This window comes from Penicillium concentricum (genome assembly GCF_028827145.1).
Source record: "Penicillium concentricum strain IBT 3081 chromosome Unknown utg000001l_segment0_segment0, whole genome shotgun sequence".
Classification (NCBI taxonomy): Eukaryota; Fungi; Ascomycota; class Eurotiomycetes; order Eurotiales; family Aspergillaceae; genus Penicillium; species Penicillium concentricum.
This window is the reverse complement of record NW_026622754.1, coordinates 3,661,674-3,678,537: the sequence shown is the minus strand read 5'-3', so window position 1 is coordinate 3,678,537 and position 16,864 is coordinate 3,661,674. Positions and strand designations below refer to the sequence as shown.

Genomic DNA, 16,864 nt, shown 5'->3' with positions numbered 1-16,864 from the left:
TATATATAGATCTGGTGACTTCATTGAAGGTACTTCAAGGTACTTTGTGTGCTAGTAAATAAAAGTGGGGGCCAAGTATCCCGAGGTACCTCACTCCGTCGAGAGGTCAGCCTCAGTTGGGCTTAAGAGGAGCCTATCCACATCAGGCAACGTCATCAAACCTTGGAATTCTCTCGTGATACTCCAACTTTCTCTGTCTTACTTCTTCGCCTCTTTCCCCCCTCAAATCAAATCATGGGTGTAAGTCTTCATTCCTTCAACTCCCGAGAATCCCTCAATCTGATCCATCTTTAGTTTGCTCAGAAAATCGCCGCAGCTCAGAATAATCAGATGGCCAATAGTGGTTCATATGGAGGTGCACCTCCATCAGGGTACACTGGGGGTCCTCCTGCAGCATTGCAGGCTGGTGGATCGGTAAGTCATATGTTCATTGCGCCTTGGCTATGACTCGCAGTTCGACGTCATAAGAAAAAGAAGAAAAAGTGCTAACGTTTTCTCAAGAGTCAACAACAATACCAGGCTTATTCAGGATCCCCAGCCCCCCAGGGATCGGTAAGCCATAATTTTCCTTGACTTTTTGTGTTTTTGTTTTTCCCCCACTTTACCCCTCGGTCATCATTTCTCTGGAACAACCATGTCGGGACCTTACCAAGGATATCCTCCATACGGCGGCTCATCTCAACAGAATTCGTCTCCTTATTCCAGGCCTCCGCCATCCACGCCATACCCCGCATCTCAGCCGCAGGGCTATGGCCGCCCCCTCCACCCCCACCAGGTCAGCCCTATGCATCCGCTAGTTCGCCCTACCCGGGCCAGCAACCGGGACAGCCCTATGCTTCTCCGGGCTCGCCCTACCCAGGACAGCAGGTACAGTCGCCTTATCCTGGTCAACAAGCTTCCCCACAAGCGTACCCTGGACAACAGCAATATCCCGGACAACAGCAATACGGACAACAACCTTACCCTGGACAGCAGCCGTCATATGTACACAATGCCCCTTGCCCTGTATCACTGCCTGTTTTTGTGTCTCCTGTCTTATCTCACTTTTGATGCTTGTTGAGTGCTTGATAGTTGAACAAGAATGCTAACGGAAGATAGAACCAGGCACCACCCTATCCTTCTCAGGGAGCTCCATACCCTGGTGGCCAGGGCCGTCCTGGACCCTCGCCTGGACCACCCAGTGGACCACCACCGGGTCAGTATGGTGCACCCAGCGGACCTCCACCAGGTCAGTATAGTGCACCAAGCGGACCTCCACCAGGCCAGTATAGTGCACCAAGCGGACCTCCACCAGGCCAGTATGGCGCACCAAGCGGACCACCAGGCCAGTACGGCGCACCAAGTGGTCCACCGCCAGGTCAATATGGCGCACCCGGTGGCGCCCCTCAGTCTGGAGCTCCCCCAGCCACCCCGCAACAGGTCGCAGCTTACCACTCGCTTTTGAGTTCCACGATTGAAGAGAAGCGTCTCGGAAGTTTCTACCCCAAAGAGCGACTGGACCGGCTTGTTCAGACGCTTGCCGCTGAAGCACCAGGCAAGCTCAACAAGCTGATTCAGGAATGGGCCGTGCCCATGGAGGTGGCGACCGATGTCATGAAGCTCTCGCTGTTCGACGTGATTCTCTACGTTGATGACAGTGGATCCATCGAATTCGAAGAGAAGGGACTCCGAAAGGATCAACTCAGACAGATTCTCGGTATTGTAGCTACTGCTGCATCGACCTTCGACCAGGACGGTATCTCTGTCCGGTTCATGAACTCCAGCGAGAAGGGTGATGGCATTCGCAACGCAGAGGATGTCGAACGTCTAGTGTCCCGAGTCCGTTTCTCAGGCCTGACCCCCCTGGGCACCAACCTGAAGACCAAGGTCATCGACCCGATGGTCGTTCAACCCGTCCGGGCCAATCGTCTTGAGAAGCCCGTGCTGGTGATCACCATCACTGACGGACAACCTGCTGGCGAGCCCCACGATACCGTGGGTAATACCATTCGCTACGCAGTGGCGGAGACCTCTCAGACCCATTACGGCCCCGGCGCCGTATCCTTCCAGTTCTCGCAAGTGGGAACTGATCAACGGGCTCGCGATTTCTTGTCTTCTCTGGACGAGGACCCTCAGATTGGTCACCTGATTGACTGTACCTCCAGTAAGTTCACGGTTCTACATGAGGTTCATGGTGGATCTAGCTAACGTGTTCTAGACTTTGAGGTTGAGCAGGATGAGATGTCCCGTGCTAACCCACCAGTGCATCTGACTCGCGAGCTTTGGGTAAGTGGTTTTTTTTAACACGTCACATAGTATTGAACTGACTGTCATGTAGTGTGCCAAGCTGATGCTCGGCGCTATTGATTCTTCTTACGACACCAAGGATGAGCGAGACAACCAACGTCGTGCACCTCCACCACAATCGCAAAGCCAGTACGGAGGAGGTTACGGCCAACCTCCCCAGGGCCAAGCTCAGCCTCCGTATGGTGCGCCCCCTGGTGCCCCTCCTGGTGCCCCTCCGAACTACGGTTCCCAGTCCGGCTACCCACAGGGTCAATACCAGCAGTCTCCTCAGCAGCCTCCCTACCAGGGATCGCGTGGATATGGTCAACAGCCAGGATATCCATCACAGCCTGGATCTGGCCAGTATGGTGGACAGCCACGTTATTGAACATGACGTCATAGGTTCCTGAGTTCCAAGGTTTATCACTTTTTTGCCATGTGGATTTGATTGGGGATGTTCTCTCCAGGGCTACTCCCACGTACCTAGGTAGTTTCCCCAATGGTTCGAACCGAATATCATTTTATGTTTCCAATTTTTAAACTGGGCTTTGACAGTTGCCAAGGCTACACTAAAAAAATTAGCCCACGAGTTCGCTAGGTTCGAGGGTGACACACGTATTTTGTGGACTCATAGACTTAGCTACGGTATATCTAAAGCCTTGTGTTATAAGAGAAAAGAAAAATTATATTTCTTGTCTTACATCTGCAATAGGGCTGGGCTCAGGGTCTCGGGGAATGTGAGACTGACCAATAACAACGTAGATAGATCTGGATCCGGACCCATGTGTCGCCCCCAGAAACATCTTTGATTCGGTTCTTAATTTAACCTGGATGGGGCAGTGCCTGGGGAGGCGTAAGCGTTGATGGTTGCATCTTACGCGTTGTCCCTCTACCATGAACGGATATTATTATGGTCTTAGACGTTTTAGACGTTTGGGATTTTCCACTTGCCCACTTGACTCCAATTTTATCATTCTATCTCTGCCTATCATGTATCATTATAGACATCTCTATATCCTCTAATTGTAGGATATCGCCAGTTGGAACACTAGGCCGTTTTGGGTATCATTTCCTCCAAACTTGGTCTTGGCTATTCCTGGTCGCTCTCGGGTTTTTTAGTCTCTTAATCTCTTCTCTTGGCCTCTCTTCCTTTTCTCTCTATAGGACACAATCTTTGCGCCCTTCATTTCTATCCTTGCGTCCGACGGGAGTACTTTCGTTTACTCAACCCTCGCAACACCTTCATTCTACGACAAGGGAACTCGTCTCCCCCGCTGAAAGAACAGCAGGAGAATGACCGTTTAATCAGTTAAATCGAATACTTCGATCTACCCTGAGGGGAAACGCTAGCAGAGGAAGGATCAAAAATATCGGAGGAAAAAAAAAATTTACCGAGATCGTCGGGATCTGTCCCGCGCACTCGTGCCAGGAATTCGACTGTCATGTCCCCCAACGACAAACCGACAGAACCTACAGAGGGCACCCAACCCGACCAGAATGATATCCTCCGACGCCCATCTCTTGTCTCGTCGCGAACGGTCTCCGACTCTGGGCGGCGGATCTCCTCCCAACATGTGCGCTTCTCAACCGATCTCGATCGCGAGTCGGCCGAGGAACAAAGACAGACAAACGGGGACGGACGCCCCAATTCTCGCGGCCTAACCATCGACACGGCGCTGGCGCCCCCGTCTGTTCGACCCGCTCCCTCACCCACCTCTCCCCTCTCGCCTCATAATGCGACCCAAAACGCAACCCTCTCCCCTATTTCCCCGACTGCTGAGTCCGCCGGTCGGTCTCGGTCGCGAAATCGTGGATACTCCCTTCGCCGCAGCATATTTAATAAGACCATCAACTCGACAGAGAAGGATGATGTCGCCCTAGCTGAGCTGGGCGAGGTCAAGGAACCCTCCGATGTGACTCCCACCCAAGCCCCGGCTGCTGAGACGCTCACTGCTGCCGATGAGAAGCATGCTCTCAGTGTCGCGCCGACGGCGACAATCGACTCGACCCATAAAGTTGATGCTTCCCCTTATGTCTCCTCTGTTCCTTCAGAGAAAACCATCAAGGAACAGTTCTCCGTGTCTGTGGCCCAGGATAAATGGCGCCAGAAAAAGGCGACAACCGCAGTGGCTGTTGCGCGTTTCGAGACTGTTATGACGTCTATCCAGAAATTTATTTTGCGCATCAAGGATATTTCTCCTACTAAGGATGGGCGCCACATTGACTTGAATCCGTCTATGGTAGGTTCTATGATTGATGAACGCACCGAGAAGCCTTATATCGGTAACTACATCCGTTCCAGTCGTTACAGTCTATGGAGTTTCTTCCCCCGCCAATTCTTCGCCCAATTCACCAAAGTCGCCAACTTCTACTTCTTGATTGTCGCTATCCTTCAGATGATCCCCGGCTTGAGTACAACTGGAACATACACAACTATCGTTCCGCTTTTGATCTTCGTTGGTATCTCGATGGGCAAGGAAGGATTTGATGATTGGCGCCGGTATCGCTTGGACAAGGAAGAGAACAACCGGGATGCTTGGGTGCTCCGTCCAGGCCACGGGACGATCCAGGATGGCGCCTCCATGATAAGCAACGCTCAAGATTGGGAGCGGATCAAGTGTGAGGAAATTCGTGTTGGCGACGTTATTAAACTTGAGCGCGACCAACCGATTCCCGCCGATATTGCTCTCCTCCACGCCAACGGGCCCAACGGCGTCGCGTACATTGAGACCATGGCTCTCGACGGCGAGACAAATTTGAAAAATAAGCAGCCTTGCCAGCCTGTGTCTAAGGTGTGCTCGACTGTGGAGGATATCAACAGCAACTCCGTGCACTTCGTCGTTGAGGACCCCAACTTGGATCTCTACAAGTTCGACGGTCACGTCAGTGTCAATGGCCAGGAGAGATTACCCTTGACCAACAACGAGATCGTCTACCGTGGCAGCATCCTTCGCAACACCGACCGCGCTTTGGGTATGGTGATCTATACTGGCGAGGAGTGCAAAATTCGGATGAACGCCAACAAGAATCCGCGTATCAAGAAGCCCGCTCTACAGGCCAAGGTCAACCGAGTGGTCATGCTGATTGTGGTGTTGGTTGTTATCCTGGCTGTTGTCTGCACTGTGGCCTACAAGTTCTGGTCTCAGGATGTGGAGCAACATTCTTGGTATCTTGAAGATGCCAGTGTCTCCTACGGCCCGATCTTCACTTCGTTCCTGATCATGTTCAACACCATGATTCCCATCTCTCTGTACGTGAGTATGGAAATCGTTAAAGTTGCCCAGATGCTGCTCTTGAACGATATCGACATGTACGACCCCGAAACCGACACCCCGCTCGAGGCGCACACATCCACCATCAACGAGGAGCTCGGCCAAGTCAGCTACATCTTCTCCGACAAGACTGGTACCCTGACGAATAACTCCATGCGCTTCCGTAAGATGAGTGTGGCGGGAACCGCGTGGTTGCACGACGCGGATCTCCAGGAGGAGGCTGCTCGTCAAGGCGACCATACCAAGTTGATGCACAAGAAGCGGAGAGTAAAGGGGAAAAAGGCCATGGGCCGCAAGTCCAATGTGTCCGAGGCTCAGATGCCCCGTGCATCGAATGTTTCCGGGCCTCTTGATGCTCTCCGTCAGACTGGCCGTTCGGCTACTACATACCGCACCGAGGATATGTTGGAATATATCCAGCGTAAGCCGTACACCATCTTTGCCAGAAAGGCGAAACTGTTCATTCTGTCCATGGCCCTGTGCCATACTTGCATCCCCGAAGAAGACAAGAACGGAAACACCACTTTCCAGGCTGCCTCCCCCGACGAGCTAGCTCTTGTTCTTGCAGCCCAGGACCTCGGATATCTCGTCGTGGATCGCCAATCAAACACGCTGACCATCCGCACCCAACCGAACGGACCGGACGAAGCCACCACCGACGAAGTCTACGAGATTATGGACGTGATCGAGTTCTCAAGCGCCCGAAAGCGCATGTCAGTTGTTGTTCGGATGCCCGACCGGCGCATTTGCTTATTCTGCAAGGGTGCCGACACCACGTTGATGCGTCTCCTGAAGCAAGCTGATCTGGCACGCGAGAAGGCGAATGAGATCGAGCGCCGCGCAAGCAGACGCAAGAATGCCGACGTGAACCAGGCCATCCAACGTAACAGCGAGCACCACAGCCGGAAGAACAGTATGGTTCGGAGCAGTATGACCCGGCCTAGCTTTACTCATCGGCGCTCCTCGATTACTGGCCAACAGGGTTCGGCTCTTCGAGCCAGTATCGATGTTTGGCTGCGCGATCGGGAAACGGATGGTGGTATGCGGAACAGAGAGGCTGATAGCGAGTACTACAGCCCTCGGCCTTCAGCGCAGATGGGTAGACCCTCGGCTGCGATCTCGGACTCTGGAAGTTCTACGAACGGCGAAGATGATGAAGAGGATCTTGTGGAGGAGGCACTGGTTGTCAATGAGGCGGCTATTTTCGAGCGCTGCTTCCAGCATCTGAATGACTTTGCCACTGACGGCCTGCGGACTCTGTTGTATGGCCACCGGTTCTTGGATGAAGCGACCTACACGAACTGGAAAATTGCCTACCACGAGGCTTGCACTAGCCTTGTTGATCGGCAGCAGAAAATCGAGGATGCCGGCGAGCAGATTGAGCAGCAGCTGGAGCTTACTGGTGCTACTGCTATTGAGGATAAGCTTCAAAAGGGCGTGCCGGAGGCTATTGAAAAACTGCGACGGGCCAATATCAAGATGTGGATGTTGACTGGTGATAAGCGGGAGACTGCTATCAATGTCGGCCACTCGTGTCGTCTTGTCAAGGAGTACTCGACACTAACTATCTTGGATCAAGAGAATGGCGACGTTGAACAAACGATCATAGATCTCATCGACGAGATTACCCGTGGCCGTGTGGCACATTCTGTGGTCGTGGTTGATGGCCAAACACTGTCAACCATTGAATCGAATGAGGTGGTGCGTGAACGGTTCTTCCAACTGGCTGTCAAGGCAGATTCGGTCATTTGTTGCCGAGCCAGCCCGAAGCAAAAAGCCTTCTTGGTGAGATCAATCCGCAAACAGCTCACCGACGCAATAACGCTTGCCATTGGAGACGGCGCCAACGATATCGCCATGATCCAGGAGGCCCATGTGGGTATCGGAATCACTGGAAAGGAAGGATTGCAGGCAGCACGTATCTCGGACTACTCGATCGGGCAGTTCCGCTTCCTTCTCAAACTCCTTCTAGTGCATGGTCGGTGGAACTATATGCGTGCTTGCAAGTATACACTCGGCACTTTCTGGAAGGAAATGTTGTTCTACCTGACTCAAGCCCTGTACCAGCGCTGGAACGGTTACACTGGCACCAGTTTGTACGAGCCATGGAGTCTGAGTATGTTCAACACGCTCTTTACCTCGCTCGCTGTCATATTCCTGGGTATCTTCACCAAAGACCTCTCAGCATCGACTCTGCTAGCCGTACCGGAGCTCTACACCAAGGGTCAAAGGCACGGCGGCTTCAATATTAAGCTCTACCTGGGCTGGTCATTCATGGCGACTTGCGAAGCAGTCATAATTTTCTTCACGATGTGGAGTCTTTTTGGCCTCGCAAGAGTCAACCCCAGCGACAACGACATCTTCTCCATGGGCCTACTCACCTTCTCCGCATGCATCATCGTCATCAACGTCAAACTTCAGGCTCTGGAAGTCCACAACAAAACCTACATGTCGCTCGTCGTTATAATAATATCCGTCGGCGGCTGGTTCATGTGGGACCTTATCCTCGACCGGGAATACACGATGTCCTCCGGCAAAGGCATTTACTTCCTTCCCTCTAATTTCATCCACCACTCCGGCCACAACCTCCTCTTCTGGACCGTCCTCCTCCTCTCCGTCTCAGCAGTCCTCCTCTTCGAATTCACGGTGTCAGCCCTCCGCGCCTTCTTCTTCCCAACGGATGTCGACCTCTTCCAAGAATACGAAAAAGACCTCGATATCCGCAGGCGCTTCGAAGAAGCAGCCGCCTCGGAACTCCAGCAGGGCTGGGACCACGGTACCAAGAGATCAAGCTTCGAGATCGCCCGTGAAAACGCCGAGCTCGCTGAGATTGACGCTCGCGAACGCCAGGTCCGCGAGCTCCTCGCCCGCCCCCGCATCATGGACTCCAAGCCTGATACCAAGGAACTCGAGGTTGATGGGTATACCAGCGCCAGCGCGACAGTTAGCCATAACAGCAGCGTGCCGAGTCGCGATGCTGTGAATGGCGTTGATACCGCGACGGACCGTGGTCGTCAGTCTGGCCTCCTCTGTCCCGAAGACGCTACCGGACGTCGTCGGTCCGTTGAGATCCAGGAGCTCTTCAGCAAGGGCTATGGTGCAGTCCGCAAGGGCCAACTCAAATGACCACCTCAAATGATTCAAGATTCAAGATTCAAGATTGAAGATTCGATTTGTACATGTATGACGTGACCGTCTTTTCCCTTCTTTTCTTTTCTCTTCTACTGTTATTTTCACTTTCACAGTCTCTCTCTCACATAGCGATTGCATACGCGATTCCTGTCCATTCCCTTATCATACGATCCCCTTGGGCATCGAATGGCGTTTGATCTTGAGTTCCTGTCCACACTTTCGTGGTCTCTTTTCTTATTGTTCGCTGTTCGGTCTGTTGCACAGTCGACCGTCAGTTCCAAGATACCCTGACTCATATCGTTGGCAGTCTGGCTTTTCGCGTTACATATCGGGTCCTAGTTGCATACGTGTGATTCCCCCTTCTTGCGGTTGAGGTTCAGTACATATTTCTTACCTCGCCGAGTTATTTTTAATTTAAAGATTTGACATGGTTTCCATCCTGATTTTGTAGTTTCATTGTAGTATGGGTAAATTAGGGCGTGGACTGCACGCAGGTCATACCTATAAGAAGCCAAATAGGTATATTGCTGCTACAAATTCCAGATTTCGATATTATTAGAGCAATCCGATGGGCCCTCGGGGTATGCAACTTCGTTTCGGGCGAGTTATGGCGGAGTTATAATGAAATTGGTTGGGATTATGTACATTCGGCGTCTTCTGGTTTATTTTATATGCTCGGTTTATGTTAGCTTTCTTTCAATGTCCAGTATCTCCACAGTCTTATTTTATATTATCTCCTAACATTGATTCAGGAGATAGAAAAGAAACACAAAACATGAACCGCAGTAGCAAACGAAGCACCGAAAATCATCCCTGCATCCTTTCTACCAATACCAATCACCACATCCGCTGCTTGAACAAACGCAGCGGCACCGATGACTGAAGCTACTGCCGGGCCATCAAGATAGAATGGGAGAATTGCAGTAAGTACTTCCAATGGGACAGCGCGCACTGCGTACATGCGCTGATAGAAGTGCTCGCCATTGGTAACGTGAGATGAGCCAGACAGAGACTCAGGCTTTGCAGTTGAAAGTATTGCGGCTGCTGCGGATGAAAATGAGGCGAGGGAATTCAGAATAAGCAAGAATTGTGGCATTGTTGATGTATAATGAGTGATTGCTTGGTTGTAGTGGGGATGGTGTTGGTAAGAGAGGGAGGGCTATTCGGCCCGTAAGCAACGGACGATTTAATATCCTTTGTTGTCTGACTTCACGAACCTATTATGCAATTGATCTGATATGATATCGGAAAGCCAATGTAGGATACAGAAGTGACAGGTCTGAGAGTGACAGGGGTCAGCCCCATGATGACTCGGAGATAGTGTACTCAAGCCCGTGTCACCTGATATCCAGAATGTGAAGATAAATGCACATTATGGATTTCTAATCTCGATCGACAGTCTGATAGTAGAGCTTGCCGGCAAGGGAAGGGTCCATGCCGCCCTTGACAGCGCTCTTTTTCTGCTGTTGCATGTTCTCCGATGATTTATTGGTGGGAGGGCGCATTGTTAGTGGTTGGGAATGTGATAACCATGCCAGAAAATGATTCGAAAGGCAGCCATTTTCATGAAAGGGTCGAGATGAGTGATGGAGTAACGTAACAAAGAAAGAGCAGTGCTGAAAAACGTTACTGTTTCATACATATAATACATCTTGAGCCAGATAAATCGGACGTCATTATAAGTCTTACATCGTCGAGGACAGAGACTGTATGTATGGCCGACAACTCTTGCATGTATAAATGTTCGTTATATTCAATTCATTCGTTTCCGTTATCATGACTTCGTGCGCTCTTATTATACAAGGTTACCAAGGCAATATTCAAAATATCCGTAAACTTCTCTCTATCCAAAGAGACTTGCTCTTGATGCCAATCCACCCCGGGGGAGGTATCCGATTTTTTGGAAGAGCGAACACTAAAATATGAATGATCCAACAGAGATGCTAGGTTTTCAAAAGCCCTGATCGCGACCTGCGCGGGAAGAATCTCAACAACAGTCGACCGCGGAGGTAGAAACATCGCATGTGTCAAACCAGCCCCGTGGACCCCGACCAGAATATCAGTCTGTTGCAGAACATCCAATTGTTCCTTGAACGGAATTGTTGCAAAATCAACTTCCTGGATTATAATGTTCGGAAAAGAAGACTTGACATCTTCGAGGTATTCAGTGTGGTTGAGTAGGACGCGGGTCTCCATGCGATCGATGAAAGTCACTGTTATATCACTCCCCTGGCGCGGCTGCTGGACTGGAAATTCGTAGTGATTCATGACTCGGCGTGAGAATGTGCGTAGAAGTGCCGAGTTATTGCATGAAGCACCTGCCGGGGGCAGATCACTCTGCCAAAGAGGATTGCTCCCACCCGCGAGCGGGAGGATGATGTTCTCAAAGCTCGCATTTGGAGGCAAGTCTTTGAGGCGTATTATTGGCCGTTTTGTGAAGATAGACCACAAATCGAAGAATGGGCCGTCTGCGTGCTCGTCCAGTAGAACGAGTTGAGTATTTAACGTATCGGGGTTCGTAAAGAATGCTCGCGAGTCGGAAGATTGGCTCATTTGGAGTGCGTTCAATGTAAGGGACGTAGAGAATATCTCCAGCAAGGAATGCCATAAGTTGAACGATCCCTCTCGCTTGACCAATATCGTATATTTAGGTGTTTCGGATTCTTTTGGCCTGACAGTGTCGTCAAGCTCTATCCAGTTATCCATAATGACGCGTGGGCCGGTGTCGAACATGTATTTTTGGAATGTGCCATATTCGGGGACAAGGAAGGGTAGTTGTGAATCAGGGAGCATGCCGAGTGTGCAACCTAGGCGGAATTTGGCTGTGACGGGATCAAAAATGGCGTTACGGGCGATGCATAATGAATCGACACGTCCGTTGACGGTTTCACTGTGGAGGCATGTTATGTTGGATGGCGAGTCTGCAGTGCAGTACTCTGTTGCGGAGTGACTGAAGTTTTCAAGGTACAGGGTACCGAAACGATTTTCACAAAACATTGCATTCTCTGCTGCTGATAGGCAGTCCAGAGGAAGACTGGACGTTGCAAGTCCTGGAATTCGTTTAGAAACGACGGGATGTTGAGAAGATGCTTCGTGGGTTGGTGATACCGATGAGTGGCTTGTAGGACCTGAGATGTTATAGCATCCATTCAGCTTGATGGGAGCGGGGAGCAAATGTGCTTCAGACGGATCACCAGTGCAGTGTATGCACTGTGGGATGCTATGACTGATGAGCCACATCAAGCCAATTAGGGAAGCACCAGTTAATATTCTCAATGGCCATGATGCACGCCTGTACCCCATCTTGACCAAGATTTCGTGAAGTCCGAGGACCATATATTAGACATTGGTACATGGGAGAAGAACAAATGGTACATCTACGATGTAGTTGTTAAATCTGCCCCCGATGAGCCCATCGACCTCTAATATTGGATATTACCTAAAGTCTTTTAATAGATATCTACCTAATTATGAATTGAGTACGGAGTACGCTGTAGCATTGACCGCTACAACACCCATAATAACGTTGAAGTGCTGTTTCAGCACCTAGATTGGCCAAAGATCAGACCCCTGCTCCAGTGTAATAAGCGCGATGGTATGAGTCGACCAGTCATATCTAGAAGACAACAAAGATTCCGCCATCCGAGTCATAGTCCCCTCCGCCAAGTCCAAAAACTTTCAACCCCTGAAATATGGACGGACATTGGAGGCTGAAAGTGTTTCGGTTCTTTGTTCCGGAAAAAGGACAATCCTTCGAACCTATGCCCCTTACAGTTAAATCAACATTTAGCCGACGCCAAAGCAACGAGTCTCGGATGTTTTATTGTCGCGCGCGGGCTGTATCGAGGTTAGTGCTAACCTAAAGCGAATGCCCACATGTACACCACGTCAGTGCTCGTTTAACTGTGTAGTATCTTACTCCATGAGCCATCCATAAGAGGGATAGAGATGTTTATTCTTTTTGACTACATCAATTCAACTGACTAAGATACAAAGACTTCGTAAATCCCACAAGGTAAATCAAAAGCTCGAATGGATATGTTATAACAAATATTCCAAAGTTGCGGTCAGTGGTTCTTTGGGCCAAGTCGAGACGCTAGGGCGATGTGGCAACAATGTGGAAGCTGACTTGGATATTCTCTCGAATCAATGACTTCAATTGAGTGGCTGGACTTGAGATAAACTCTATTCCCTAACATGCCACGTTGATTTGCACCCCGGGACAATAAATTGGCGGCTATTTATTGTTTTGATCTGTTGATTCGTTTCCGGCTAACTCCTACAACCCCACTATAACAGACGTGTTATTAACACTGCTCCAACGGACTTTATTCTAATGTTCCATGCCAACAAAGATGGTCAGAGCCTCTGGTCAAACGAAATTCCAAACGGAAATTTCGGGACTACGCCTGAAATATCAGGTTTGAGTACCCAACTTAGAAAGGTTTCAGCTTTGCGCCTCCCATGTATGCGTTGTCGTTGATCCATAGGAAGGTAAAACCCCATATGCCGTTGCCTACTTTGTGGATCTTATAGAAACCACATACTCTGAGTTGATTATCGCCCAAGCGGAAGGACCGAGAAGACTCATAACTCATTATATTTACCTATCCCATAGGCATACTTTGGCCAAGTTTTCTACTCTCCAAGATCTAAGACCAAAAAAATCCACCGAAAGTTCTTCGTGGTTTGCTGAGAAAGTAATTCTATATGGCCTGTCAGCCTTTAATTTTCTGTGCCAGGACTGGTGTTGTTCGGCCTGAAAAGCAAAGCGACGAAGCCCATCACGTTCCTGACCCAAATGAAATTTGCATAGGTAACATGGGCGGGTAAAAAGAATTGAACTTGGATTTATCATCGTTGAAGTTAAATATATAAATCTTGAGATCCGCGAAGTGACGCTATAAATGTTGTCACGTGGCGTTATCCCGGGGGTTTTGCCTATTCATGTCCTCTCCTCCATCATGCCTTAACTAAGAGATAATCCATTATTTCCATCCATTATTTCCACCCTCCGTTGTGACCCAGCGGGAGAGGATATGCCCCCGGGAGGTTTGTGAAACATCCACCAAGAAGATGCGGCTCTGACAATCACCAGGCCCGGCCTGTATAACATGCCGTGAAAAATGTCGTAAATGCGACCGCACAAAACCCGTTTGTCAAAGATGTGTCACCAAAGGCCTTGAGTGCAAAGGATACCCGGAAAGATTCCGCTTTGCGGGGATAGCAACCCGGGGCAAGTGGAAGAACCGCGCGGTCCCTACGGTGAGCCGTGGCCATGCTGTCCCGACTCAGCTAGACATCGGAACTGATCATCCGGATCCAAGCCATCAAGATTCTGATCAGCAGGATCCAAGTGCTTTGACCTCAAGCGAGGATCAAAATGTTGGACCTCTGCCAATTATCGAACATTTCTGGCCACAGCCAGAAGGGCGAACCGTGGAGTTGGACGATTTATTAATGCTCGAACGGACGGAACAGTTGTTGACACATTGTGTGTTTACTTTATCCTTTGGTGTTAAAGGTGTTAAATAACCCTTGACTAACGCAAAATGTTCAGATGACAAGATTGTATGTCCACATCAAATCGCGCTTCCAGCAGCCGGCGCGGACAACCCCTACCAAGTGTATGTTTTACCTCTAGCATACGAACAGATAGGGCTGCTGTATGCAGTTTTAGGTCTTTCTGCATGTCACCTGGGAATAAAAAATGAAGACGTATATTTACGAGAAACACTGGCTGTTGAATATCGACTCAGAGCTATACGCTGTCTTGGAGAAACTCTCCGGAACAGGATATCCGGCGAGCTGGATGAGAATGAACGCGACGGGATTTTCATTACTATTCAGATACTGTTACTCCAAGATGTGAGTTGGCCACCATGCATTTTACTACGCGATCTTGACGCAAGAAACTAATGGCTGAATCCGAATGAAGATTTTCGAATCAGGCGTCTCCACCCACGGAGTTCATATTACAGGTGCCCTATCGATTTGCAACCAGTTGCGCCTGTGTGATACACTATCAACAGAGAATGAAAGAACAATATTTTTCTTAGGGAATCTAGCATGGCAAGTGATCTCGTATCCTTCTTAGATCAGAACTCAGTTCTAACGCATGTCCTATCAGGCTAGACATCATCCGTTCACTTGCAGATCCACAAAGGCTATGTTTCTCCCAGGAGCTTCGTGACGCTGTTGCCACTTTGAGCGACTTGAAATTCGAGCGAGTCAATGGCTGTCCACGCGACATGTTCCTGGTCATGGGAAAAGTCATAGAATACGCCAAGGCACATGCCACGGGCAAGATAGGAACGCCAGAATTCGAGCGACTCCTCAATCTTTGCCGGAATGAGTTCTACTCATGGCGTTTGAAGACTGACAGATATCCAAACGATGATCACCGCTGGTCTGCAGTTGCCGAGGCATTCCGTCACGCATGCATACTGCATACATCTCGCTTGTTGGATGTCACTCAACCGGCCGAAGCGCCGATAATACAAAACTCCGTGGCAGCGATTTTGGACTCCTTGGCGAAAATTCCCGCAGACTGTCATCTGATCGAGTTGGTGGTCATGCCACTTTTTATGGCTGGGGCCGATGCTTTGTCCCTGTACGCTCGGCATTACGTCCTCCTGCGATTCGACCATATCCGGGCTCATGGTGGGGTGGGTAACCATATGTCGATTTCTCTGCTCAAGTCCGTTTGGGACGGTCGAGGTAGACAGGCGAAAAATGACAGCAGCAACATTCCATGGGTGTGGTTTGTGAGTTACTTTCTTCATGGGCTGTCTACTTGATCTTGGCTGACATCTGCAGACTCGCGACGCGGGATCGGAGCGGCAACATGACTATCTTATTATATAAATTCATCCAGTATTTTTGCGCATTTAATATCGTCATTACTTTTGAAGATATTCAAATTGTTGATCTGATTTGGCTATTCAACGTTATAATGGCAGTTGGTGTTTGACAGCAAAACGATTTCAAGACACAGCTTTCAATCGACATCACGAAGCATTGGTGCGAACTCATCAAAAATTTTCCGACGCTTGTCCGCCAGATCCTGAAAGACCTCCGTGGGTCCAACGCTCCCACCGATAATCTCATCGCTTCCCGTCTCCAATGCCTGATAGGCATCTTCAGCGTACTGCTCAACTGGCATCCCCATGCCCCGTCCTTTCTCAATGCCCATATAATCGTGTAGTTCAGCTATGCGCAACATGATGATAAGCATGATACACCTTATCTTCCATTCCACCATTCGGGGAGCTGATTGAACCGAGATATCTACTTACTTGACACAAGAGGTGGAGCCAACTCGATCACTTGAACATTCGATTCCCTCAGTTGGTCTCGGAGGCAGTACACAAAGGCGTTCAACGCAGCTTTAGCGGCTGAATAGGCGGGGATTCTTGGCGCAGGCACCAAAGCTAGAAGCGAAGTTGTACTGTCCAAAACAGATTAGAATGTCTATCAAAAAAGACTTGTAATGTAGACTGTGTACTAACAATATAAAGCTTGTTGGGGTGGACCTGGACATCAATAATGGAATGAATGCCTGAGTCAGAGCAACGTAGCTGATGAAATTGACGTCCATCTCTGCTCTGAAATCACTCAAGTCGCCATCCTTAGGGTCCGTCAACTTGTATTTCCGTTGGGTTCCCGGGTTGAGAAAGACACAGTCGATATCTGGATGTTGAGCGATTGCACTGTTTTTAATTTCGTGTTAGAATGTTCACCAAATTTCACATCAACTTGTTCGCCAACTGACTTCGCGGCAAATTGGGGAGCCCCGTCAATATCGCTGACATCGTAATTTATCCCCGAGGCCTGTTCCTCGCCATGCTTTGCAATGAACTCGTCGAGACGATGTTTCCGTCGTCCTACGGTAGTCACTTTGATGCCGGCTTGTATCAGACGATCGGCTAGCGCTCTACCGATTCCCGATGTACCTCCAACGAGCAAGACGTGCTTGTATGGGAATACCATTTTGAGATGAGATCCGATCAACCGAAATAGGATTAACGAAGGAATTGTGAATTGAATTTAAGTTGGTAGATGGTCGTTGGAAGTCAACTTGACCGTTGAACTCAACAAGCGGTGTATACATGTGTAACCATACGTACTGGCTTTTCCCTAGTGGGGCTTTCCTATTTGATCTGCCGCTTTTATGAGCTCAGGCTCAAGCTCAC

At 49.6% G+C, this 16,864-nt stretch overlaps 6 protein-coding genes across 6 annotated transcripts; 3 read left to right on the top strand and 3 right to left on the bottom strand.

Annotated features, from left to right (window-relative positions):
* Positions 1 to 234: 234 nt before the first annotated feature.
* rfeF (uncharacterized protein) lies at positions 235 to 2,653 on the top strand (the record flags this gene model as incomplete). The annotated part of the gene is made up of 7 exons (XM_056719116.1): positions 235 to 240; positions 295 to 414; positions 455 to 552; positions 654 to 1,032; positions 1,099 to 2,143; positions 2,198 to 2,265; positions 2,318 to 2,653. The coding sequence occupies 7 exons, from the start codon at positions 235 to 237 to the stop codon at positions 2,651 to 2,653; spliced, it is 2,052 nt and encodes a 683-aa protein (XP_056583251.1).
* Positions 2,654 to 3,707: 1,054 nt separating this feature from the next.
* On the top strand, positions 3,708 to 8,663 carry N7517_001385 (aminophospholipid-translocating P4-type ATPase DNF3; the record flags this gene model as incomplete). Its single annotated transcript, XM_056719115.1, has 1 exon — positions 3,708 to 8,663. The coding sequence occupies one exon, from the start codon at positions 3,708 to 3,710 to the stop codon at positions 8,661 to 8,663; it is 4,956 nt and encodes a 1,651-aa protein (XP_056583250.1).
* Positions 8,664 to 9,417: 754 nt separating this feature from the next.
* N7517_001384 (uncharacterized protein) lies at positions 9,418 to 9,765 on the bottom strand (the record flags this gene model as incomplete). Its single annotated transcript, XM_056719114.1, has 1 exon — positions 9,418 to 9,765. One exon carries the CDS (start codon positions 9,763 to 9,765, stop codon positions 9,418 to 9,420), a length of 348 nt encoding a protein of 115 aa, XP_056583249.1.
* A 286-nt stretch (positions 9,766 to 10,051) lies between these two features.
* Positions 10,052 to 11,666, bottom strand: N7517_001383 (DUF563 domain protein; the record flags this gene model as incomplete). The annotated part of the gene is made up of 2 exons (XM_056719113.1): positions 10,052 to 10,132; positions 10,479 to 11,666. 2 exons carry the CDS (start codon positions 11,664 to 11,666, stop codon positions 10,052 to 10,054), a joined length of 1,269 nt encoding a protein of 422 aa, XP_056583248.1.
* A 2,042-nt stretch (positions 11,667 to 13,708) lies between these two features.
* Positions 13,709 to 15,536, top strand: N7517_001382 (Zn(II)2Cys6 transcription factor; the record flags this gene model as incomplete). The annotated part of the gene is made up of 5 exons (XM_056719112.1): positions 13,709 to 13,721; positions 13,768 to 14,163; positions 14,230 to 14,296; positions 14,800 to 15,436; positions 15,489 to 15,536. 5 exons carry the CDS (start codon positions 13,709 to 13,711, stop codon positions 15,534 to 15,536), a joined length of 1,161 nt encoding a protein of 386 aa, XP_056583247.1.
* A 133-nt stretch (positions 15,537 to 15,669) lies between these two features.
* Positions 15,670 to 16,661, bottom strand: N7517_001381 (Glucose/ribitol dehydrogenase; the record flags this gene model as incomplete). Its single annotated transcript, XM_056719111.1, has 4 exons — positions 15,670 to 15,881; positions 15,968 to 16,119; positions 16,181 to 16,381; positions 16,444 to 16,661. The coding sequence occupies 4 exons, from the start codon at positions 16,659 to 16,661 to the stop codon at positions 15,670 to 15,672; spliced, it is 783 nt and encodes a 260-aa protein (XP_056583246.1).
* Between the last annotated feature and the right edge of the window lie 203 nt (positions 16,662 to 16,864).